Source organism: Dermacentor variabilis, chromosome 1 (assembly GCF_050947875.1).
Source record: "Dermacentor variabilis isolate Ectoservices chromosome 1, ASM5094787v1, whole genome shotgun sequence".
Lineage (NCBI taxonomy): Eukaryota > Metazoa > Arthropoda > Arachnida > Ixodida > Ixodidae > Dermacentor > Dermacentor variabilis.
Genome location: NC_134568.1, coordinates 143,738,018 through 143,764,401, shown reverse-complemented (window position 1 = coordinate 143,764,401; position 26,384 = coordinate 143,738,018). Strand labels below are relative to the sequence as shown.

Below are 26,384 nucleotides of genomic sequence, written 5' to 3'. Positions count from 1 at the left end.
CACTGGTTTCAGTGAGGCCTGCAGCACCATTTATGCTCAGCAATAAACACCGTTTAACCCTTCAATGTGGGGTCATTTTGTTGGGTAGTATAGAACAAACACAATGGTTTATTTTAGGTTATGCGCAAAGGAAAAAAAATGACACGGATAATGGCAAATGCATTCTTAGTATAATATTCGCACTCATGCCTTCGTTTCGTATCTCCTACCTAGTTTCATTCCAACGAGAACGCTTCTACGATAGCGCCGCTGTGACAGGGCAAAAAAAAAAACTATAAATGTAAAACCAATATCAGAAACATGCAAGAGTGGTGGCCTTGTGCTACGGCACAAATATTTGAACAGAGAATCACCGCGGTAGTGGTGCACAAAGTCTGGGAATCATCCCTCCCATTTCCGGTTGTGCACTTCATATGGCGCAACCTTGCTCACGAAGGGGCGCATTCCACAGCACGCTAACAAGAACCCAGACTGAGCAAACCTGGAGAGATGAGAAAATATGCTTCTAGAAATACACAGCAGATGGCAGAACTAGCTCAGAGTGTGACAACTTCGTGTTGCTACACAGATTCAGCTGGAGAGAGTGGAGGACGTACAAGTGTACCAGTGATGTAACGGGGCAGAAACGTAAAATCATACCAGTATGTCGGTGATACTGAAAGGGTTAATAATAATTATTATTGTTAGCCAACTTACTTGACTTTGCGTGACGTTTATCATGTCCATGAGATCTTTTACCGATATCAAGTAGCTGTAAACTGTTTGCAATATGCAGGAAATGATTTCAAGCAAGTGGCCTCTATTGCTGCCAAAAAGTGGAGAGCAGTGGATGAGCATACAAAACAGGCAAGAATAGCATCTACTTCACGCGCGATTTAATTGTTGATTTATGCTCGTGTTACTGAACTTGTTTTGATCACATTTCAGCTGTATGCCAACAAAGCAAAGGATATTTCGGTGCAGCGTGAGAAGCAGTACAATGAATATTTGTCCACTTTGAAAATTGAAGAGATTATGGCTGCTGGTCGAAAGGCCAAGGATCTGCACCTGAGGAGCAAGAGCAACCATTTGGAAGCAGTGAGATGCTTTGCATTTTTGTTGTTTGTTAAATTTGTGTGTTAGTGTGTGTGTGTGTTAGTGTGTGTGTGTGTGCGTGCGTGCGTGCGTGCGCGTGCGTGCACACGACGGGGGGAGGGGGGTTACCTTCTAAACAGGGCTCCTACTCTGCAATCTTTTTATCCTTACCGCCTTGCGTCTTTACCTCAAAAATCAAGTCAGTCTATTATTGTAACTATGTTCTTTGAATCATACCAACCCTTTAATCCAATAAGGTCTACTACTGGTATCCGTTACAGCAGCAGTGGTTTAGTGAAACTTATGAAATCTGTTGGTTGAGCATTACATGTGTCACATGTATGCTCTGTGTTCGACTCCAGCTTGGGCAAGTTGTCTTTTTGACCACTTCTCTTTTCCTATTACTAAAAGTATCAACAGAAATGTACTTCCTCCTAGGATTACCAGACACTTTAATTAGACAAATGTAACTTCATTTTTCCTGCACTCTCTTGGCTTCAGTATCAGCCTTACATGATTGTCATTTGACAAAATACCAAGGCCCCAAGTTCTTACAATTCATCTCAAGCTGCTGAACAAAGTGAGTTATGTGGCCTAATGATAACTTAAAGTTACCTTGCACTTCGAAGCAGCTGAGACTTTAAAATACCTTGAACAAGCCAGGAGAATTTTGTTGACAATGACAATCGGCTAGCACTGACACTGCATCTATGACACCAAATTTTCACGTCTTTGCCCATTGCTCTTGCAAGTCCTGTCGTTTCTGGAGATATTTTGCAGCCCCCGGTGCATCTGAGATAAATTGAATACTTCCTCTTTCAAGAACTTGCAGAGATTATGAGCCAGGGTCATATCCAGGAATTATTTTTTGTAGGGGTTTCACATGACGATAACCATCTCGAAATATTCACTTATTTTTGATCATGAATTAAATGCTGGAGTTTTACGTGTCAAAACCACAATATGATTATAAGACATGCTGTAGTGGGGGCTCCAAATTAATTTTGACCACCCAAGGTTCATTAATGTGTACTTACAAGTGTTTTTGTATTTTGCCCCCCATCAAAATGTGGCCGCTTTGGGCCAGGAGCCCACAATCTCGAGCTCAGCAACGCAACGCCAAAGCCACTGGGCTACCACGGCGGATATGGTGTGTGAATCAAGCCATCACCTCCTCTAACTAGATGCCTGGGACGTCACTTCCTTTCCCATTGGAGGTGCCCTGTCACATGTTGCGAGCTGAAACTGCAGGGTAGCACTCACAACCGTACCACTGGAGTTATGTAACTCCCTTGGTGTAGCTTTCTGCTGGCAGTCTGGGTCGGTAGCTTCCGTTCTCGTGTCCTGTGCAGGAAGCTGTGGTCTAGTGAGGCTTGAGTTGATTGAAAACACAGGGCACAACAACTGGCTTCAGCAGCCACTTTGGAAGTCTTTCCTGAAGTCCACAGTGTGGAAGTGACGACTGCACACTACAGAGCCCTACAGGGTAATTTGATGGCACTTAATACTTTGTCACAATTGCCTTATCCACTGGTCACGCAAACTGCTGTTCGAAGGTATTTAGTGGAAAGACATGTCCAGGTTTCCTTTTCTCTGTCTAGACGAGCATTGTGGCATGCAGCAGTCGCGCATTACTCAATGATTAAAATGACATATGGCTCAGTAATGCAAAAAAGGCCGGCATTCGTGTTGTCCACTTCTCTTCTCTTGTGTCCGTGTCTGCATGCCTTACCCCTTTTTTGCATTATGAATCCTTACCAACTAGCTCAGCTTTCTGTCGTTCTAGGCTCAGTAAAACATACTCCTGCATGAAAGCATAAAAATAAGGCAAAAGACTTTCCGAAAAACGGGTGCGATAGTAAGCACCAAGCTGATGGGTGAACAAACAAGCTTACTGTGTCTGGCAAAGAATAAGCACACCATCTGCAAGCTAGGTTATATTATTTGGCACTTCTCACCATGCTGCGCCCTTTATTTTTTATGCTATTGTTTTTGTACAGCAAAATGTACAGTGGTAAGCTGAGTGAACGAGGAAGTAGCATGAATTTTGTGTGCTTACGCATAGATCACAATGTGTGGTTGTCATCTGCTCAAGTTTTACTTACGGCACCACGGCGTCGGCGGCGCCGCGGCCGGTGTGTTGCAAGCGTCCACCGCAAGGGGTTCTAGTGACCATACCAAGTGGAAAAGGAGGATAAGGGAAAGGCATCGGGTTTTTGGCTCACGTCCCAGGCATCTAGATAGAGGAGGCACTGATCAAGCACATCAATGACATGTCATGGTATGAACACATTTTATATTTTGACATATACATACCATGTGCCCCATGTAACTTCCGCCAAAATTTTAAAATATGCAAGTGCCACGTAGCTGGGCAGAACCAAGGTAATGTTGTTTGTCATCGCTTGGGGTAAGTCAGACTATTTTTAGTATTCTGCTTAATTGCATAATTAGTTATTAATAACTCGACTTGATTAAATATTATATTTAGAGCAAGAGTGTCAATTAGAGAATTGTAGACTATACTGAGAAATTCCCGATCCAGCTTTCTGTTGCTCAATATGTGCTTCATAAAATATTTTTTTCCAAGCCTGAAAGAAAGATAATGAAAAGTGCCATGTGACTAGTAATTGCGCAGCACTTTTGGCGGGCTTTGGCAGGCTTCTTTCAGGCTTGGAAACAGGCCACCACAGTCATGGCCCAGTGGAAAGAATGCCTGGCTTGGCAACGGGAGGTGCGTGGTTTGATCTGTACCACCGTATAGCCACTGATTTATAAGACAGGTACAAGCAGCCCCCGGCCAGATGTCCAGCTTTCCAAGGGCACATTGCTTAATTGGAAGAGGTTCGTAAGACTGCTATTCTTGCTGCGCAAGACCCAAGACAAACTAAACACCCCAACAACTTTCAAAAAGGAATCTAGTGGTCCCATGCTTCCAACTTTGCAATAGGTGGGTGTTCTTCCAAGTGTCTGAAACTCCCGTAGTTGCCAAGCACCAGGTCAGGAGCACGTTTGTACCATTTTATCGGTAGATACCCGGCTATAGCACTTGTCTGCCTCCCACAGCAGTGGCGGATGCTCGACTATTTCACCAAAGCTGTGTGGGGACAAGGAGTGCTAAGAGACCCTCGCAAATCTCTATATGGTCCCCTTTCGAGATGAGAACTCACATAAACAAACAATTGACAGGTCGTGATGTGCCTCTATCCGTTAAAACAAAATGGTGGGTTTTCGGCGGCACCAAGATTTGAACCCAGTGCCTCCCACATACGAGGCCGATGCCCTACCATTTCACCACCACTGTGGTTCTCAGGCTCGAGCAGTGCTGTCAACCTCTGAAGGCAGTTTTCCCCTAACTTGAGTAAAAAAATTTCATAGATTTCCTTAGATTTTTGCAAAATGTGCTTGTTAATCAGTTTGTCAATACAATTTCTGTGTAGATAATTTTTTTTTTTCGTATTAGGAAGGTGGACTATAAGTTTTATAGTTTAAATTTATTTCCAAGTTCATTTTAAATTATTCGAATAATGAAGTAATTGCACTCAAGCTTGAATGATGTTGCAGTGCAAACTTTTACGCTAAGAGGAATGCCTCCTGTGGAAATCCATATCCATAGAAGATGTCAGCATGTTTATACTTCGTTGTTGTCCCAACTTGTTTTGCACATAGAGCAAAGTGCCAAGCATACATGGAACCTTATTCAAATTGTAAGGAAGTTGGGCTCCAGATGTCCCTTGCAAAATGTAGCAGTCTCAGAACAGTTTGCCACTTTACGACACTAATGTAAAAAATGTGAACAATGTTGTTTTGCACGTTGTGTACTGACGTAGAGCCACCACACTTATACACTTATACATGATTTGCAACAAAACACACAGATATGTGGCCAATTTTTTATCTTTTCTCCAAAGCAAAACTCAGTCAAACACATGATCGCTGGGACTTTGTCCAAAGTTGTTCCAGCTATGGGCAGTTCCCGGTAAATTTTAGTGTACGTCTGCATAGTTGGCTGTTTAGCACTACAACCACATTTCTTGTGCTCAGTGCTAGGTATATGTGTTCACTTACACCCTAATTTGCCTGTGCTGCTTTGTTCAATGTTGCAACATACGTTTATTTTGCTGTTTACAGATGAATATATTATTCAGAGTGCACAGGCATCAGTGGCACAGCTAGAGGTACAAATGGCAAAATCACATTAGCAGTACTCCCATAGAGAGCCCTGAGCATCTGCACCCTGTCGTTTACTTGGCGAGGTGCGGTCAGGTGCGGTTTACTTGGCGAGGTGCGGTTTGACCATACTGCACTGCAGTATGGTCAAAAGTCATACTTCACAGGCTAATGCAAAGGTAGTCTTCAGGGACTGAAATCAAAACTCGCCGTCGTCAACACTTTCACTGTTTGAATGTTGTAGTGCTAAATTTCTCAAGGTTTGAACAAATTTACCTATTTCACCAAACAAACTCAAAAATCCCTAGAGCTGGGGATTTTACCCATATTTGGCAGCACTGAGCTCTAAATTAGGCTGTAATGGCACTTTCTCTGTGATTGCTTTCGGCAAATGGCCCAAACCAAGCATGAACCATAGATATGTATGCAAAGTGTCTGCACAAATTTTATAACTAAATGCCGCTGCTGCTGAGAATGCACTAATTGCTACCAGTAACAACAGAAGACCATGAGCTAGCTGTATAAAAGGGTTACTACGAGAACGGGGGATAAGCTGTGCCATTAAATAAAAATTATGCCCACTTTTGCATAACTTTAGGTGCAGTCCTCTTATGTGCCTTTCTTCTTTCTCCTTTGACCTCTTAGAAGGTACGACAACTAAAGAAGCCAGGGCATCCTCGGTCAGCATATACTTTGTTCTGCATTGAAGCCAGACATCCTAACCTGAAATTGACTGTAAGTAGATCAAGTGATTTTGCTGACACCTCATGCAATACCCCCTTACCAGGGCATTTGAAGAAACACATAAATAAAATAGATCAATATAGATATTCATTACAGCTGACTTAAGTTACCAACAACTTCATTGTGCCTTCTCTACTCCTGTTTTAGGAGAGTTCAAAACTTCTGGCTGAAAAATGGAAAAACCTGTCAGACTCTGAAAAGCAGGTAAGGAATGCCACAGGCACTAAACTTCACGCTGGTGACCTTACAATACTGGTAACTTGCACCTGCAGCATAAATTAAAATGGCAACTAAAAAAAATGACTCGAAACACATAATTACTTGAATGTGTCAAACTGTCAATATGCAGCCAGTTTCCCCATGTAGGGGTGTCTGCTATATGCTTGTGAAAGGCTTAATCATGTTTGTTATAAACACAAGTGAACCTGGAAGTACAAAATTGTATTCTAGTTGAGTTTGCCTTGTTCACATTTGAAGTCGTGCTCATGGTATATTGTGTCATTAACTTTGTGGTCATGCACCATGCATGACCATGACGACTGTGACACGTGATTGTGCAAGCATTGCTGCATTGCTGATTCAACTGTCATGCTGTCATGTACTTCAAATTCGTCCAAAGGGTGAAAGTGTTCAGGCAGACTAATGTATTTTGGGGCATCTGGCTACATGTTTTGACAAGTTTGCTAACACTGTCATCTAGCTCATCTGGCAGTTCGAGTTAGATGTCTGGCTGAGCTTCCATGTGACTTTGGTAACAGTAAGGCTTGTATTCTGCACTGACGGAACAGCATTTTCTATAAAATGGAGCAACAAGTGCAGTATGGGGATTTTCAATAGTTCAGTTCCTAATCTCTAATAAAGGTGCAGGAGACTTCCAAGCCATGCGGGAGAATGCATGAAGCTAATGCTGTTTTTTGGCTTTCCACCACATGTCATTCATTTTTCATCGTGGTCTATAAATGAAAATAATTTGTTACTCTGTCACGGCACTGCATGTAACTCTTTCCTTACCATAAGAAATAGGCTAATTTTCATTGCTTCTGTGTTTTAAAGGGGTCCTGAACCACCCCTTGGTCTTCGTAAAAAACAGTCCGTAAATAGCATATACTGCCGTGAGCATGTCAGCCAAATTTTGCAGTTGTGCGCTGCGCGTGAAGCTCGCAAGCGGAGCGCGAAGTCACCTTTTTCTCAAACGCTCTCTTTTCAACAGAAGCCTCTCCTCACTCTTTTTTTGGGACACTTTATTTCGTGATATAGCAGGTTTCAATATGCAACTGCTGTTGGTCAGTAACCGACATAAATCAAGAAGGGTGTTTGGATCAGTGTGCTTCTTCCTACTGTTAATGTGTATATTTATTGATGCATTTTGACAGGCTGAAGTAAGTGAAAATATGCTTTGATTCTGAATGAATTCTTGTCAAACAATTTTTTTATTAATTCTTCTAGAAAATTCTATAAGAATTATGTAGTTGTGCTAAAAAGACATGCACTCGCCAAAAATAAAAGAAAAGTAAAGAATATGATGTTTCGGGCTCCATATGGGTCCCTTGATCACGATGAAGATATAAGAATGGGCGCACAACAATTTACGGGTGAAGTGGAGCAGCGTGCAGGTGTATGTCTCGGGAAGATTACCCCGCATCCTGTTTATGATATAAGCATGGGCGCACAACTATTTATGGGTGAGGTAGCGCAGTGTGCGGGTGTATGTCTCGGGAAGATTACCCCGCATCCTGTTTATGATATAAGCATGGGTGCGCAACTATTTGTGGGTGAGGTGGCGCAGCGTGCGGGTGTATGTCTCGGGAAGATTACCCCGCATCCTGTTTATGATATAAGCATGGGCGCACAACTATTTGTGGATGAGGTGATGCAGTGTGCGGGTGTATGTCTCTGGAAGATTACCCCGCGTCCTGTATATGATATAAGCATGGGCGCACAATTCTTTGTGGGTGAGGTGACGCAGCGTGCAGTTGTATTTCTTGGGAAGATTACCCTGCGTCCTGTTTATGATATAAGCATGGGTGCACAACTATTTGTGGGTGAGGTGGCGCAGCGTGCGGGTGTATGTCTCGGGAAGATTACCCCGCGTCCTGTTTATGATATAAGCATGGGCGCACAACTATTTGTGGGTGAGGTGACGCAGCGTGCGGGTGTATTTCTTGGGAAGATTACCCTGCGTCGTGTTTATAATATAAGCATGGGTGCACAACTATTTGTGGGTGAGGTGGTGCAGCCTGCGGATGTGCAATCGCCGGCTAATTTTTCGGACTCCAAAAATTCGGACATGCTCGATTATTCAGTCTGCTTCGCGGTACCACCATTGTCCCCATAGACCATAATGTATAACAACTGCCGAAAGTTGGGACACCTTGCAACCTCTCGTCTGATTTTTCGGACACTCCTTGGGCCAACTCGATCGAGAGCACCATGCACCAACTCTGACCGGTGCATGGTTCGACTTGGTTGAATGCCATTTTTGTTTTGAACGGAGCCTCCTTGCTGCCCCACGAAGTGGCGCTACTGCAAATCGCCGCTCATCATCATCATTTCTGCCTGGTTCGTGCGTACAGCAGTTCCGGTCTCAGCTTAGTAAGCCATGTCTAGACAATCCTGCAGCTGATTTGTTTCTTTCTTCGTGCACGACACTGCTAGAGGCGACGTTTTTCGTTTGTGTGACTGGTGTCGGCGTGACAGCGCAGTTATGTTTGCTTTGTGTGCTGTGTCGAAGTTGCGGTGATCGAATGCGGCATACGGAAACATCACATCAAGTGTCTAATGGCGCTGACTGTGCCCGCGCAGACTGCGCTGGAGAATGCTGGCAAGTGGGTGCTGGGAGGCCTAGGATTTGTCGCCTTCCGATGTGCTCACTACTGACGCCAAAAATGTTCTGCCGAGACCTGTGCAGTGGTTGCATTGCAATTCCGGACACCATCTCATTTGACAGTTTCACAGGGGCTGACACTGCTGTACTGACATACGCAGAACTCGGTGAAGGCGAGATCATTCGTCAGGTTTCTGCTGCACCGCCAGACGATGACTCCGAGTCGAAAGGTGACGCACCATGGGCTACACTGCCATCGCATGCGGAGCATGTACAAGCAGTGACTGTGCTTTCAGCCGCCTATAGTGACCAAACGACCGTCTCCGAGATTCAGGCTTATCTGACTGCGCGTAAACAGGACAGCGTGCAACGGCGCATTCACAATTTCTTCCAAGCCTACTGCCAAGCCCAAATAAGTGCGTGCAAATAAAGAATTTCTTTTCTTTTTTCTTAATCTGCTTTTTCAGACACCTGTTTATTCGGACATTTCCGCAGTCCCCGTGAGGTCCAAATAAACGGTCGGTGACTGTTTGTCTCGGGAAGATTACCCTGCATCTTGTTTATGATATAAGCATGGGCGCACAACTATTTGTGGGTGAGGTGACGCAGCGTCTGGGTGTATTTCTCGGGAAGATTACCCTGGCGTCCTGTTTAAGGGACCCATATGGGGCCCGAAACATCATGTTCTTTATTATTCTTTTATTCTTGGTGAGTGCATGCTTTTCTGGCACCAATATGTTTCCTCACCAGAAGAGTTTTCGTCGAACACTTGACTATCAGAATTACGTACTTTCGAAAGAAGCTGACCATCGTCTTCTCATGCTTGGCTGCGCCTGCCTGTGTAGGAATTAAACTGGGGCCCCTCTGCTTATCGGTGTTGTAGCCATTTGGTCTCGCTAATTTTGGCTAGTTTTGAACACTCATCTAGCCTTGAACCATGAGAAAGTTAAGAGCAGACCACACGCACGCTGACTCCTCGCCGCTCCTGGTTAGAAACCTTAGCAGACTTTGCTTGCCGTTGATGTATTGATAGCGCTTCAAAATGCATGAGTTAGATGTGGCTACTATTTGTTGGTCAAGCTGGTGCAGGACAAAGCTGGTCCACACCACGTAGCATGACCAGACTGGAGCTTATGATTGCAAGCGCATTCTCAAGCCTTGTCATGTACAAAACAGACGCACTACAGTTGCATGTAGCTGCGGTCCGCTATGTAGCGTAGATATTAAGGCCGCCGTGGAGTGCCGCAGCGAGTCCGCTTGCTGAGTGCACAGCAGCTAACTGAAGACAACCACATGGGCACCAAAATTAGTAGTAGTGGCTTCTACGTGAACATCCAAGATCAAATTTAAACTGTGCACCACAGTGATGTTCAGTAGGCAGGGCATTGTGGGCACACTCCACTCTGCCGTAGCCTTCACAGTGCAAGGTATTGAAGAAGAAGCAGGAGCACCACAAGAAGGATCTTGCGTGACATTTGATTGCCATTAACTACGCTTCCACTGAACACATTGAAGTACCTTTTACGGCGAAATAATTCTGAAGTAGTCTATTTTAACTTGAAATGCATTTCTCCATTTCGATAATAAGTGGTTCAGGGCCCCTTTAACATTTCAAGACACATTAGTTGCAACAAGTACCATAATATATTAAATTGTTTTCCCGTCATTGGTGTTTTGGATGGAAGTAAAGCGTAAATAATTGCTCAGGGGGTTTATGAGATTTCTTATGTAATACTTCAAAGAAGCACCTCAAGAAGCTTGATTCAAAAGTAATAATTTGTTATTTCTAGTATAAGTACAGAGAGTAAAAAAAATCTGAAGTAATAAAATATGAGCTTTGCTTCTAGTTCTCAACTTCTGTAAGTTAGACCTTGCAAGACAATTAATATGCAGATTTGGTGGCGTGCATATTAGGCATAGTGACGCCCATGCTATGGGAGAAAGCCATGACTGCAAATGTGAGAAATGGGTTAGCACTTTTGGTGCAAGGAGCATTTGTTTTTACTCGTGGCAGAAAGCCCCTGGTTCCTTTTTTCACTGCATTTCTTAGGCGCTTGAAGAAACAGTTGTCATGTTTGGGAGCATGCGCAAGCCTCATCATACTTCATTATCGTGTTCAGTCAGCTTTTCTGTGCAAGCAAGCTAGTCTAGTTAGCACCTTGAACTGGTGCTGGAGCCTTCACATGCTTTGCACAGTACTTGTACAGTACTGTACAGTAATGAATGAGGGCATTTGCACAGGCAGTGTTCAAAAAGCAACTGATTAGACCGCTAGCCGAGCTTCTGCCAAAGGTCAGTCTGAAATCGATTGCGTGCTCTTGTGTGAGTGAACGCTCCACGTATGGGGAAGGATTGTTTGCAATAAATTACACATACACTGTTAGAACACTAATGGATAAAAAAAAAAAAAACTCTTGGTGTGAAAAAATTAAGTTGTACTTGATATTAGTCCAACAGGATCATCAAACCAATAATACTCCTGAGCATGTATTGATGTTTGAGATGTTAAAACTACATAGACATCGGATCAGCAAATTAGGCAACCTCACAGAAGCTTCTGTGTCTTCACTGCTGATTTATGTTGCCAAGTTCACCTAAACACAAATTATGTGTTGTTTGATTGGGGAAGTGCTAGGAGCAATGGAAGGTAGTTTCGACAATACCTCCCGTCGAAGCTTTATTCTTTCAGTATCTCGAATGGGTCGAAAATTGCCAAATCTGACAAGTAGTGAAAGTTAAGTCATTATTTTATAAACTGCATGGCATGCCTTGTGGAAGAATTCCAACGGCATTGTTCAACAACGTATCAAAAAGTCATCTATCAAGTTGATCGATTTCTTCAGGCCCGGTAAGGAAATAGTAAGGGGACCATTTCTGTAATGGAACCATTTGTCCTCTTAGATGTTTCAGGCATGCAACAGACTATGCCATGCATACCGTATGCATTTCTAACCACCAAACCTGCATTTGATTTGTGGGTAATTTCTCTTAATTCAACATCAAGCTGTTCTTAACAACCACTGTACTGGTACCTGTGTCCAAAATTAATATGTGTTTAATAATTGAGCTTGGAAACTTTGTGCAGTGCTGACCTTGTGAAAACACACCGACTGGTTGAGTTTTATGCCAGAAATAGGGTATTGGACACAGTGTTATTTCTGGCATTATAGAAGTATTCGACGATATGAGAGGCTAGCGAGTGCAATTCATTCTCTTATCAGTGCATTTCTGTTATGTTTGCTTCTCTAACCTACTAGCTCTATTTCTATAACTGTTACAAAATTGGCTACATAAATGTTAGATAATCACATGTGGGTCTCCAATTATGTGGCGGCTGAGTGGTGACGAGGCACCACATTTATTTTGAGAGTCAGCCTAGCCATGAAGACACGCATGTTGACGGCAGCTGAGGAATAGCTACGATGGCAACTGTCTAGCTGGGCATCGAGTGTGTTCTCTCTCGTATGACGAGCAATCTTTATCCTCATCACCATCACATTAACAGTGACACTTTACATACATATATATAAGCACACATTAGATGCAAGCAAAAGAACTTCATAAATTATGTGCAAGCAGAATTCACTCTCTTATAAACATACTTAATCTCGGAAGGTTTTGTTAGACATTACATTTCTTCAGAACAGAGTGAGTTGTTAATCTTTCTAATTGCATAAGCACAGTCAGAAAGCAATAAAATAGTCTCAGAGGCTTTGTGACAGTATTATGTTCGCGAAAGATTACGATACTCTTTGAAATAACCACAAAAGAAGGGTGGGTGATAGCTTGTCCCTTAGACACCACATTTGCCTCCTTTCAGATATTTATTTATTTATGAGACAACTCAAGGGCCCCAGTGGGTCATTACATAAGGGATAGGTGACGATGTGGTGATACACAGTTATGCTTCGATGGCAGTTTTAAAGTGGGAGTGGTTAGTTATCAAGGCAATGTAGCTGGGTATAGATTGTTGCAGTCTTAGGATGTGCATAGGAAAAAGATTGCTGAAGCATTCTTGTGTGCACATGTTGAGGGTAAACAGCATTAAGATGGCTGTGGCAGGAGATGTGACGATCTGGTCGGATGAAGTGGTTACCTGTTGAGAGGGTGTGTATGTATGATAAGGGGCAAAGATGTGCTATCTTACGGCAAGAAGTTAAAGTTGAAAAACCTAATTTAATTTCCAGTGCAGTTATGCTGATATTATAGGTGCAATTGCAGAGGATGAATATAGTTTTATGATATTGAACTGATTTACATGTACTGGTTAGGTTTGCTTGATGTGAATCAAGGTAGTACTAGAGTACTCTAGTTTCATACGTATCAAAGTCCTGTAGGCAAGCAGTTTAACAGAATGGTGTGCTAGGGTAAGGCTTTGGCACATGTAATTACTTTGTTAACAGAATTTGTAATTTCGTTTATATGTAAGGTCCATGTTAATTCAGAAGAAAGATGAATTATCAGATAGTTGACAGTTTGTTAGAGTTGAACTAGGAAGGAACAGCACCAACTAAGATGGTCACGAGAGGGGGAATGACACAGGACAAGCGCCTGTGTTGGACAAGCACAATGTTGTTCTGAACCTTGTTAGAGTTATGTGGCAATCATAAAAGCAATAGGTTGGGGTCGTGTTATGATGGTGGCAGTGGAAAGAGATTGATTGCCATCTTGTGAACATTAAGTGACATAAGCCATTTATTGCACCAGGCTTATGCTAAAAAGAGATCATGCTGTAGAATGCAGATGCTTTCGTTATTGGGTGGTATAATACGCATTCGTTAGCAAAGAGGTTTGTATATTAGAAAAAAAATGTTAATGAGTAGTTCATTAATATGTGTCAGAAACAGCGGTGGTCTTAATACGGCACCCTGAGGGATACCTGGAATCACACGGCACAAGGGTGATGAAAAAGAATTAACAGTGACACACTGTTGGCGATTGATTAAAAAGGCAGAGATTCAGTTGCATGTAGAGAAGCGCAGGTTGAGTTGTGAAATCTTAAGAACAGGAAGGAGTGAAGTACTGCATTAAATGCGTTTTTGAAATCAAAACAGAGTGTCAATGGGAATGTTTAGATCCAAATGAGAATGAAAATCATGCACAAACAGGGCAAGCTGTGTTTTGCAAGCACAAGGTCCATGTTCATTTCTTGTGTTTCGTGCGAGTTTCCTTGTGTCTGCCACCTCTGCAGTGCAACAATACACCATACAGTTTTGCAGGAGTAACCTTTTCTAAAACTGTGTTGGTTATGGAAAAAAAGCTAACAGATGATAGAAACCTGGCAACTTCGGAATATAATATATCCATGATGTTGGTGTGCATACTGGTAATGGGTATAGGAATATAGTTAGCACATGAACGGTCACGTTTCTTGAAAATTGGAACAGTCTTTCCCACCCTCCAACTGAATATAATGGTTCTGGTAGCCAGAGACTAAAGATAAAGACATGGCACTGCCTTCTATGTGGTGTCATGCATTTTTTTGTGTCATTTCATGTGGTGTCATGCAATTACAAGCCCTTTCTGCTCATGCAAGCATGCTAGTACAGCCTACAGCAGTACAGCACAGTTTTTTCTTCTCTGTTTTATTGATGGGACATGTGTGGCTGTCTCATATTATAGTTTCATTTTTTGCTGACATAGGTGGCTGCTGCCCAATCAATCAAAATGCAAACAGCATTTTGGACATTTCAGTAATTGACGTGTAATATTTATTGTTCGTTAGTTTTTTATAATTACCACCTGTAAAGATATTTTATGAGTATCTGTCTTGTAGTGTCAGTGTTAATGTGAACTATGTGCATCATCTAGCAACCCTGATTGTGGGGACTTCGCACATTTTTCCAGGACCTCCAGTTATGAGTCTGCCATGCGTGTGGCTGTGTACCCCACTGTAAATAAATACCTGTTAGAAACATAATAGAGTTTGAAAGCAACAGAATGGTTCATAACAAAATTGAAATAATGTGGTTACAACAGAGTCAATTAGTCAGTGGTGGCCGAGGATGGGATCTATTCTGAAAGGCCCACTTATCATTTGGCTAGCACTCTTGCTGCTTTGTATCCCATATCAGTGGGAGTGAACTTAGATGGGACATAGAAACAGATGGAGCACAGTGGCAAGGTGCTGCATCCCGATATCAGAGAAAATGGAAGGGTGCGTGCATGCGCCTGTCTAGACTGAAAGTCCCAACAACTTAAAGTTACACTGCTGGCCAACAGCAAACTGGGAACTGCTGCCAGACAAAATGGGCTATCATGTACACTTTCTGCTGGCCTGATGTCCTCAAGCCCCATGCTCCAAGCCCGGTGCCTCAAGCAGGGGCCCAAATCCCACAAAAGGTTGGTCAATAGGGCAGCCTGCTGACCCATTGTGGGCAGACTGGCAATTGAGTGACAGGCCAACTGCCTCTTTGCCCAGGCAGGAGACAAGAGAGAGAGTTGGAAATTCCCAGAATGGCAAATTCTCTGCAAATGTCTGAATTGCCACAGTTACTGTGCATATTCATTGCATGCCCACCATGGTAGCTCAGCAGTTATTGCATACTTCTGCTTAGTACAAGGTCGCAGGTTCGATTCTTGGCCGAAACGCTTGCGTGCTGGATTTCAGTACACACTAGCGCCCCTCACAAGTTTTCGGTATCACAAACAACCTCTTTCTAGTGCACAGATCACTCAGTCACAATAACCTGTATAGAATATCCCAACAAATGCGGCAAAAGAGATAAATTTGAAACAAACTCTTGCACACTCTTTCACCACCTGTCTTATTGAATGGCAATGTTGTACCTTGTTGCATCCCATTGGTCAAATGACTGTTTGCAAAACTCCTATGACAAATCTCTCTACACAACAAAAATTATTTCCTTGGCTGCTGAAGCAGAGATTACATGCACCACCAGTTTCTTCTGGCATGAGCTAGGTGCACACCTTGTTTCTGCATGCACCTGCTGGAATACATTCCATATTTACACAGGCCCACAGCATTTGATTTCCCTGTATCTGAATATCTGTTTAAATTTCAGCTTATTTCTTTAATAAGTGGATATGCATGCTTACATAAGCATACAGAAGGAGGTCCCAGAGCATGTGGCTGAAAGGGGACCTCCTGTCAGAAAATTTATACGTTAGAGCAAATATGCAGCATAAAACAGCAATATAGTAGTCACCAAGTGGAAGATTATGCAAAGTAAATGTAGTACAACCTGCAAAGTAATATGAAGTCAATAACTAGTCGTAGAATTAAAATAGTAGTTAAGGCATTCACAACAGAACAAACCAAAAATATTTATAAAGGCTACAAATGAAAAAAAAAAACTAGAAAAAAGGAAAAACGAAAAAGAAATGGGCAGGAGTGAAGTGAATAGCTTAGATATGTGGATTAATTTGTTTGGCTATCTAGTAGAAAAATGAATAATGTTTTCTTGAAGAAACCTAAAGACGAAGAGCGCTTGATATCTGTTGGCGGATACAAATTTAGAAAAAAGGGGAGCCCCCCCCAGATGACCGAAGCGCGACGTCCGATTACCTCCGCAACTAAAATAATCCCACTCAAAAAATCGTGCTTCTGAAACGCGCAATTCTTGGTATAAATAAAGACTTTTGTATTTTGATGACTAGTTTAGTAGAGCTCTCACGTGCTACAGCACATGCCAGATCGCGACAGAAAAATAACCCCATGCCTTCCTCAACGCTGCCCGTTGTCTGCTCTTTAGCTTCACTGCAAGTAACAAAAGTAGAAAGAGAAGCTCTGCATGGCTTTTGCACTTGTTTACATGTACATGGCACATTTACTACTCCTGTTCCAAGCTTCAAATGAATCAGTTGCTATTGAACAAGTATTTATATAAAACAATGCATTTGTCGCAACCATTACAAACTCAAGATGCTCGGTGTCAGCGAAAGCACAGTGTTCAAGGTGAGGAGGGAGGTCAAAGTTTCGCATATTTCGGGTGGCAAACTGTTGACACCCTCGCGAAAGCGCCCACGAAATGCAGAGAAAAGAAGACGCAGCACGAAGTATGACACGTGCGCGCCGAGGTCGTGTACACGACTTCTTTCGCCGGAATGAGATACCGACGGTCGAGAAGATCACTAACGAGTTCTCGAACTGTATATGGTGTTATGTTTGTGCCCTGGGATTTGCCTGATGGAAGGCCAGTGCTATGGTGTGTCGACCGTGGAGGCAGCATTCATCCTCGCATGGTGCCTGCTTCGGGCACACGACTACGTGCACGGCTCGGGTTTCCTCACGGCGTCCACGACGGAAGCAGCCACCGAATCACGGACTGCTATTCGGCCCCTCCCCGTACCGGCAGCAATGCAACCCCCCCTCCTTTGTCCGGCGATGCCTGCACCACGACTCCCACTGTGTTTGGGACGGTTTCCAAAGGAGGGCTGTGTTTCGACCCCGTGCCTTGCAGTTGGTTCCCTTTGTCCTATGCGGGCCATAAAACTTCCCTGGCTGACCGACCATTCTGACCGACTGCCAGATTGGCCTGATGCCGCAGCGCGGTTCGAGGAAGCGCCAGCCACCGAGAGCGGCGTTAGGACCACGGAGGCTGCCCGGACCCTCTCTCTCTCTCGACCTTGTTTCGTCCTTAGGGACTGTCTGGGGAATCTGGGGACTGAGGGGTGTTATTTAAGCAGCTTGCAGCCGCTCTGTTGGTCTCTCTCTCCTGACCTCGGCACACGCAACAATGGATCTCCCATCACTGAAGCGGTGTACTGTGTGTCGCCTGCTTGTTGAGATCTGATCCAAGCACGAGAAGAGGAGCCGCAATTCGCTGCTTATCGACCGGGATGACATTGCTGAATGGTGGAATCGCTACCTTCATGACGTGGAGTGCTACGAGCAGAAAGCCGAAAGATCTTTTTCCTAGACGAGACATGGGTGACGGCGGGACACACTGGGTCGATCGTGTGGACAGACATCGTGGTGCAGAAGCGCGGACGCCTATACGCTCAAGCAAATGGCCTGTCGACGGGTCTGAAACAACCTTCTGGAAAAGGCCAGTGCCTGATTGTGACGCACATCGGCAGCGAGGATGGCTTCGTCGACGGCCGCTTAGATATATTCTGAGGCCAAAAAACAGGCGACTACCACGAAGAAATGGACGGCAATCGCTTCGAGGGATGGCTTAATGACCTTCTGCAGAAGTTGCCTGCTGGTAGCATCATTGTTTTGGACAATGCACCTTACCATGCCCGGCGAGAAGAGAAATTGCCGACGACAGCTTAGAAGAAGGAAAAAAATACAGGAGTAGCTGAAAAGCAAAAACATCACCGACAGCATAAAGATGGTTAAAAAGCAGCTGCATGAGTTGGTAGCATCTGTAGAGCCACGCTTTCTGAGCTACATCGTAGGCAATGCAGCTGAAAGGACCGGTTGCATTGTACTCAGGCTCCCACCGTACTACTGCGAATTTAATCCTATCGAGCTCGTGTGGGCACAGGTGAAAAATGGCATCGCTGCGGACAACAGAGACTTCAAGCTGTCCACGGTCAGACGTCTTGAGGGAAAAAATCAAACACGTAACGGCGGAAGACTGAAAGAAGAACATTCACCACGTGGTGGACCTGGAGGCAAAGTTCAGGCTTGATAAGTCTGGAAGTGACCGCATCCAAACCATCATCATCCAACTGGGTGAAGATGACAGTGAAGAAAGCGACTCCGACTGCGAGCTGTCCGGCATTGAGCCACTCGATGAAGCAAAACAGCTTCTTATTAACAAAAGAACAACCCTTATTAGGGCTACCAAAATTTTGCCGGTGGGTTCGCAGCAGCCAAGCATTCTCCCGTGACCTCTCAAATAAATAAGCAGTTTATTTGGTGACATATTCCTTTTAATGGAAGCCCAATTCTGAAAAAGCAACGTCCTTCACAGATCATGCTCAATATAAGTATTGGTATGGAAACATGCTGAAATGCTGGAAAATCTGAATGCAAATACAGTTATTAACCCTGAATAACTATGTGGGACCCAAAATGATCATTTGGGCAGTCAAGGGCACGCTTGAAAGGCACCATTAGCAGTCTGCACGTAAAAGCGCAGTCAAGCCGTCGCAACTGTTGGTGAAACGGCAGCAATCAACGCAAAAATGACAGCCACTGTTGGCAGCTTGCGTGCAAAAGCACATTCATGTGGTGGCATTGTTTATTTTGGTTATCTGGCCCAGGCAAGTAATGCGAATAAGAGGACAATTATCAAACATCATTAGCTTAGTGAGGCCCAGGAAACTCATTTGGGTAGCTATTAATAGCAGTAGTCGAGGGCACGCTTGAAAGGTACCGCTTGTAGTCTGCACATCAAATCACAGTCATGCCACAGCCATTGTTGTATTTGTTTATCTGACCGGGCAAGTAACACCAATGTAAGCACAATTATTCACCCTGAATAGCTCTGCTAGCATTGTTTGTACTAAAAATTGCTGAGTGAAGTTGAATGTGTTTTATTGAGGCAATTATTTAATTCACAAGCCATCGGCGTAGCGATCGACGGCCAGGTTCAGACAATGACATGTGTGAAGTAATAAATGGTGAAAGTTGCAAAAGCTCTTGGTGCACTGCGTTGCTTGGCTCCATTCACTGAAAAATGTCTTTGCAACGACGAAAACGTCAGACAGGAAATGACACCCCATTGCACAATGTTATTCGTGTTGAAAATGTTTACCATCATATGTGATAGGCAGCAAAACCGTCTGTTTACTAAGACTGAATGCATGAAAAATGCAACAGCATAGCAAGGTGTTGTTTTGCAATATGCAGCCTTTCATGTGCACTTCTGGCGAGCTGCCACATGCACTGATGCATAAAAATGAACAGAGGTAATAGGCAAAGTTACTGTGCAACCCACATGACGCTTTTAAGGAAATGTGTCTCTAAACCTTCCTGTTTTCATAGGCGATCAAAATTTGTTTTGAGCAAGTTGGTTAATCATATTGCAGCAACAACACAAGAAGCAAGGACAGAAAACACAGCAAGCAGGCAGATTGAGAAGACGAGCTAGACCAGTGAGAAAGGCTTTAATGAGATAGAAGAGGCCAGCCCTGCAGTGTACAGGGGTTAGTGCTTTGAATGAGATTGGTTAATGAAAATGTGTAAAGACTTTGCTCAAAGAAAACTACCAAAAACAAATGATAATATAAAATGGAAGGACAGAAATAAGAGTAAGCGCAAACACGCATGGAAGCAGGCACGTATTCACATACAAGCGTGAAAACAAAAAATTCAAATATAAAGAAATGTGGGAAATAAAAAAAAATATTGTCAAACGCAGGAAAACATACACACATTTACAAACAGACACGGGTAGAGGTATTATAGGAGCGGGTTCACAAGCTGCTGTGTCTACCTTCTCGTATGTTGTTATGATTTTTTTTTTTTTTACCGTTCTCTTAACACTATCTTGGGAATTTTGAATTGCAACATATCACGAGAATCGAAAAGCAGCACGAAGCTATGTTGTGGGAAACCATATTGAGTGCTGGCAACACAACTTATGTGTGACTGTGCCACAGCACGCATTCTACAGCTTACGCGCACAGTGAGCACTGGTGGAAAGCAATCAATCGACGGTGCTACACAACGCTCGAACACCGCCGTTAGACGCTTGGCTATCTCACTGCTGACAACGATCGTTCACGCTTAGTTAATGGCGACAAATGTTTGCGTTGGAGGCTTCTTTTGCAAATATTTTCTGTTGAGACGCTCGTAGGTTTGTTTCATGTGTGCACGCTTTTCTCATTTCTCCTGAGAATGGTTTTGCTCCATCACTTCACCCCGTCCGATGAGAAACGCAGCGACACAGTACACGAACACACCCACCGCTGACAGTAGGCACCAGACTTTGGCAAACTTTTTTCGTTGTAACTTCACTTGGGAGCAAAATAAAAAAGGCATGGAACAAACAGGCAGGATGGGTGTTTGCAGCGGTCACCGTGGGATCCTGTTTTCAGGCAAAGCGCAGCGCAGCGTCAGCGATGCTCGCTGCAATGTTTCTTCGCCAGATCACGGCTTAGAATAAATGCACGCGGCACAAATGCTGCATCGTAAGCTCGCAGGAATATTTCCGGCATGATAGACAATCACAAACAGTTTGGGAATTCACCGTGACGAGGTGTTTACGTGCACAGCTGACGCGACTTGGCACAGTTCGAAGCCCGGGCGGCCATCTTCTCCGACGGTGGGGTCACCGACCGTCCGGCTCATGACGTCGGTCCAGAGTGCGCGCCCATTGGTGGATGTTCGTGTGCATCCGCCTCGGAGGAGTAAATGCCCCCTTTTTTCTAAAGTTGTATCCGACTGTAGTGGGAAGCTTTTCCAAGTAGATGATGCTGCGAAATATGCAGATTGGCTTCCATAATTAGCATGTATTGGTGGCAATAAGAAATTGTTGTTAGCTGTAAATCTTGTGCGGTTTAAGTTAACCAAAGTAGCCTCAGAAAATATATTTACTGGGGGAGGATTACGTGTTACCCTAAATAACATTACGGCTAATTTGTATTTAACAAGATTAATTATTGAAACTATTCTGTGGTTGTGAAGCATATCAGAAGCACTGCAGTAGAATGAGCTGAATGACAATATCCGGATGGCTTGATTCTGCAAATGCTGTAGTGGTGCTATATGAGTTGAATATGTGTTACCCCATGCTGTAATGCAATAATTGAGATGGCTGTGAATAAAAGAGTAATACAAGGTTAGCAATGTTGGTTTGCTAAAAGAATACCTGGCTTTAAGTAAAATTCTAATACCGGGATAAATTTTGCGCTTCATATAGGTGATATGCTTCGTAAATTTTAAGTTTGAGTCAATAATTATACCAAGAAATGAGCATTCATTAACTACACTGATGTCAAGAGAGTTTAGGTTGACAGTGGGAATGAATTCTGGTGTCCGATGATTCGAATGAAAAAGCATAAAAGATGCTTTGGTAGGATTTATTCTTATCAAGTTAAGGTGGCACCACGTTAAAATATTTTTAAGGTCAGTGTTTAGCTTAGTAGCCAGAGAAGTTAGTGAACGATCGGTTGCAAGTAATGTGGCATCATCAGCGTAAAGGAAGGCCTCAGTTTCTGATAAAAACTGTGTAAATCATTTATATAAAGCAGGAATAGTAGTGGGCCAAGTATAGACCCCTGTGGGATCCCTTTATTGGTTATTCTGAAATAACAAAGTGAGGAACTAAAATAGCTTGTTGTCTATCTGTTGGGCAACTTTTTATAAGTGCTAATGCTGGGCCATCGACGCCTACTGCCCGTAGTTTAGCAAGTAAGAGGACGTGGTTTATGGATTCAAATGCTTTGGATAGATCTACAAAAACTGATCCTGTGTAGAAACCGGCATCTATAGCGCTTTTTATTTTATCCGTGAAAGAAAGCATAGCACAGTCAGTCGAGGATCCTACCCTTAAGCCAAATTGATTTAGCGAAAGAATGTTAAATTTTGAGAAGTATTTGGTTAAGAGCTTTTCAATACATTTTTCGATAACCTTGCTACAGGAAGGAAGAATAACAATAGGGCGATAATGAGAATTGTAGGAGGGGTCAGCCTTTTTAAATACTGGAATAATTTTTGCTTTTTTAGTTGACTTGGAAATACTCTAGTCTTAAAGATCAAATCGATAACACGAAACAACGTGCGGGCGAGAAGATGAGCTACTAATTTCATATTAATGGAACTGATTTTGTCCAGACCTGCTCTTGTAACCTTTAAATCATGTATGACATTGATGATTTCATCTGGGCCAGTTGGAAATAGGTACAATGATTGCAAGCATCACTGAAATGATACTTTAGTATCAGTGGGTATGATAAGAGGCATGGTCACAGAAAAACTCATTAAATGCGTTCGCAATTTTTTCTGGTTGTTTATACGTGACGTATGATGAATGAAGCTTACTTATTGGTTTAGCCTGATGGGGTCGGTTCAAGAAGGAATTTATTATTTTCTACTGTCGTTCTGAATCTGTGCCAGCTTCAGCTATTCTGAATTCATTATAATTTCTTTTTGCTAACCTGAGCAGCCTGTTTAGCATGTTACAATAGATATTATAGTGAGTTTTGAGTCGAATGTTAAAAGGACGTTTAACTTTTCGGTACAGGTTATCTTTTTTTGCGTAGGCTAGTTAGTAGACCATTGGTTAACCAAGGATTCTGTAATGCTGGGACATGTCTTCTGCATTTTACAAAGCTTGTAGAATTAGTGATACATTTTTTTATTCTCTCCTAAAAGTCATTAAATGCAGGTTCAGCATTTGACTCTGAATACAAAGAACACCAATTTAGCTCACCAACGCGAGCGATGAAGTCTTTATTAATCGCGTCTTTCTAGACTTCCTGACACGGTTTATATAATTGATAAGGAAGTTTAAAAAAGACAGGAAAGTGGTCAGTGATGTTAATTATAAGTACACCGCAAACTGGAGGACACATAAGGTTGGAAAATATGTGGCCTATTAAGGTGGGCGAAGCCCCTAAACTAAGTCTAGTTGCTTTGTCCTTGTGTCGTTCTTGCGCTATGTATCCCAGTTTATGCAAGGGAAATCAATGATTCGAAGCTAAATCCGTGATAGCAGTTAGCGTAGGCACTAGTAGCAGCGCTGCAGTATACAAAAGATTGATGTTAATGTCACCAAGAAGCACAACATTATTCTTTCCTGAAGACAAGTTACCAAGTATAGTGTTCAGATCATTGCAAAAAGCAGATATTGAAGTTGAAGGTTCGACAGGGTGGAGTGGGAAGTGCACTAAAAAACTCAAAGTGGTCAACATTAACCAGGAGACTCCTACTACATGGTCACTCATAGCTCAACTGTGATTTGGGTCATAGCAGCCTTTAAATAATTAATGACATTACGGCATGACCAATGTGAAAAGTTCCCATGTAGCTTGGAATGCCTTTTAAAACAAATGTCAATACTGTGCTTGTTTTTAGGTCTACCAGCAGAGAGCGGAAGAGGACAAGAGGCGCTACCATGACGACATGATTGACTGGGAAATGTGCATGCAGCAGACTGGAAATTCACAAATTCTTCAAGAATATTTTCAAGAAATGAATAGTGCTGATAATGTAAAAAAGCACCTGGCTAAAAGGCTAACACAGTGTGAAGAAAGCCTAGGAGGATGAGAAGTGCTGCCAGGAACACCTGCTGAAAATGTTACAAAATCTGGTAATGCAAAAAATAGTTGTTGCTTCATTGGCATGTGGTGATATTTTTTTTTAAATCTTGAAACTGGACCTTTCTGTTATGTCACCATCATGTTGACCATACCACCACTTCATTCTCAGCTTCAGCCCAACAATAAACAAATAAGAGCAAAACTTTGCCCACCACTGTCATTGGGGATCAAACTCATCTCCATGCAATAATGTACATTTGGGAGCTGGACTTGCTAACCAGTGAACTATCAAGTTTTGTGCTTTGCAATGTGTGCAAGGTTTTGTGCATCATGCAGGCTTCAAGTGGTGGTATGTGCATGTATTGCTGGGGCCACAGCAGGCTGATTGTTGCAAAGACTGTGCATTGCCAAGGAGTTGTTTTTTTTAGAAGATGGCTGTGCCCACTATTGGAGCTTGCTGTTGTCACAGTAAATGAGCATAGTATTCTGGAGATATCTTTTGTAAATGTTGATCCTCTGTATCAGCTCAATGAATCAACTTTTTTTATGGAAAGCCCGAAAGGGTGCTCACTGAAAAGAGAAATACAGCACAGGACTAATCTCCTGCAGTTGGCTTTTGCATCTATTGTCTACAAAACAATGTGCAAATATAGTTAAACCTCGATATAATGAAGTCGGTAAAATCGACAGTTTGCGTCGTTATATCGAAATTTTGTTATATTTAAATTCAATCTTTTATGCAAAAATTACAGTTGCCAATAAATTTTTTTTCCACGGAAGGGGCCGCAAGTTATCTAAATTATTTTCCGAATTGTCGGGCAATCGGAAAAAGCAACCTCGAATGGGAAAAAGAAATTTTGTTGAATTTCAGAGTCTGTGATGAAAGATACGGTTTCATGCTGTGTCGACAACATCTTCATATCGGCGGTACAAAGCGAAGGCAGCCATGCTTTCGCGTCCACTTGGCCCCCGTATCTGATAGGGTCGCGCGCAGTGGAACGTCACTATTGTGAAAAGCGCCGGCAATGCTGGGAGCTAATGCGTCGCCTGCCTGTCGCTTCAACGCGCCTCCGAAACTCGAGATTACGCAACGAATGAATGAATGAAACCACGTTTATTCCACATTAAAATGCACCGAAGGCGCTGCGGTGGAAAGAGGAGGGGTGTTATTGCAAAAGGGGAGGGTAAGGCTGCCTCCGTTTTATTAATGAACGCCCTGGAGGCAGCTAAGTGGGGGCCGCATGACGCTTGTGGCCGTCGCGGAGCCGATCACCGACAGGTGGTGCCGCAGGGTCCTGGAGGAACAGTAGCAGTGCTCGCCAGAGCTCGATGGCATGGTCTGGAGAGAAGAAGGTCAGGGTCCCCGCTGTATGGTGGCCAGGGCACGAAGCCTTGGTGGGATGTAGAGGGGGCACTTCCAACAAAGGTGGTTGAGATCAGTACGACATGTGCACATGGAACAGAACCCACTTACGAGTGGTGGTGTGCCACCCCTGTGGAAACGGTTCAACAAGTGAGGAGTAAGGAGGGTGCTTGTCTGGATTCTCCGAAGCAAGACTGACTCTCGCCGTGTGAATACCTTCGGTGGAAGTGACGGTATAGAGAGTGGATTGCCCACTGCTGCGAGGTAGGCGGCACGTCGTTTGGTCGCATGCTTGTCTGCCATTAGGTCTGCTACCTCAGGTGTGGTAGCTAGGAGAGGATAAGGATTATCGGAGGCTCTGGCTAGCGCGGTAGAGAGATGACCCTTCTCGTTTCCGGGGATACCGCAGTGCGCAGGGACCCAGTGAATGGTAACATCGTGACCGCATTCGTGGAGCAGGCGTGCCTGGTGCCGGATCTTCTGCAGTACGGGATCTGTGTAAATAACATTAGCACATGCCCGATGGGCAGCCTGGGAATCTGTGTACACATGATGGTGAACAGAGTCAGTTTGAGACGAAGTTGCGAGGGCCCACTCCAAATAATATAGGATGGCCATTAGCTCAGCGCGGGTGCTGGACATTGCTTCTGCTAATATATGATGGCGGCGGTTCTGATTTTCATTTGTCTGGTCGTACCACGCAGTGGCATAACAGGTGTTACTAGCGTCGTCTGCAGGCAGTGCAGCGTCCGTGTATACGATGCGTTCAGTCAAGGAGAGTGAACTCGTAGCCTTGGCATGCCTCTTGGCATATGCAAGGCGCCGCATTCGCTGAGTAGGGTCCACATTGAGAGGAAGTGGCCTGCCATCGGTGAGAGCCGTGATTTCCCACGGCGGCGTGTTGGGCAAAATGGGCATTTTGTGGACGTCATACCCGAGGAGCATGAGTGTGTGTCGCCCGGCTTTTGTGGCGCAACGTCCAGCACTACACGCGCGGGAGGTCATCGCACGGTGACACGTGAACTCGGCTCGCCCAGTCTTTGCGCACGCGGCAGATTACCTCTAAAAAGCGGCGCGCTGGCTGCG

At 43.7% G+C, this 26,384-nt stretch overlaps 1 protein-coding gene across 1 annotated transcript; it reads left to right on the top strand.

The window, feature by feature from the left end:
• The first annotated feature begins 757 nt into the window (after positions 1–757).
• LOC142585790 (uncharacterized) lies at positions 758–24,430 on the top strand. Its single transcript, XM_075696803.1, has 5 exons — positions 758–846; positions 928–1,077; positions 5,890–5,979; positions 6,136–6,192; positions 23,751–24,430. The coding sequence occupies exons 2-5, from the start codon at positions 1,015–1,017 to the stop codon at positions 23,940–23,942; spliced, it is 402 nt and encodes a 133-aa protein (XP_075552918.1). The 5' UTR covers positions 758–846; positions 928–1,014; the 3' UTR covers positions 23,943–24,430.
• The last annotated feature ends 1,954 nt before the right edge of the window (positions 24,431–26,384 follow it).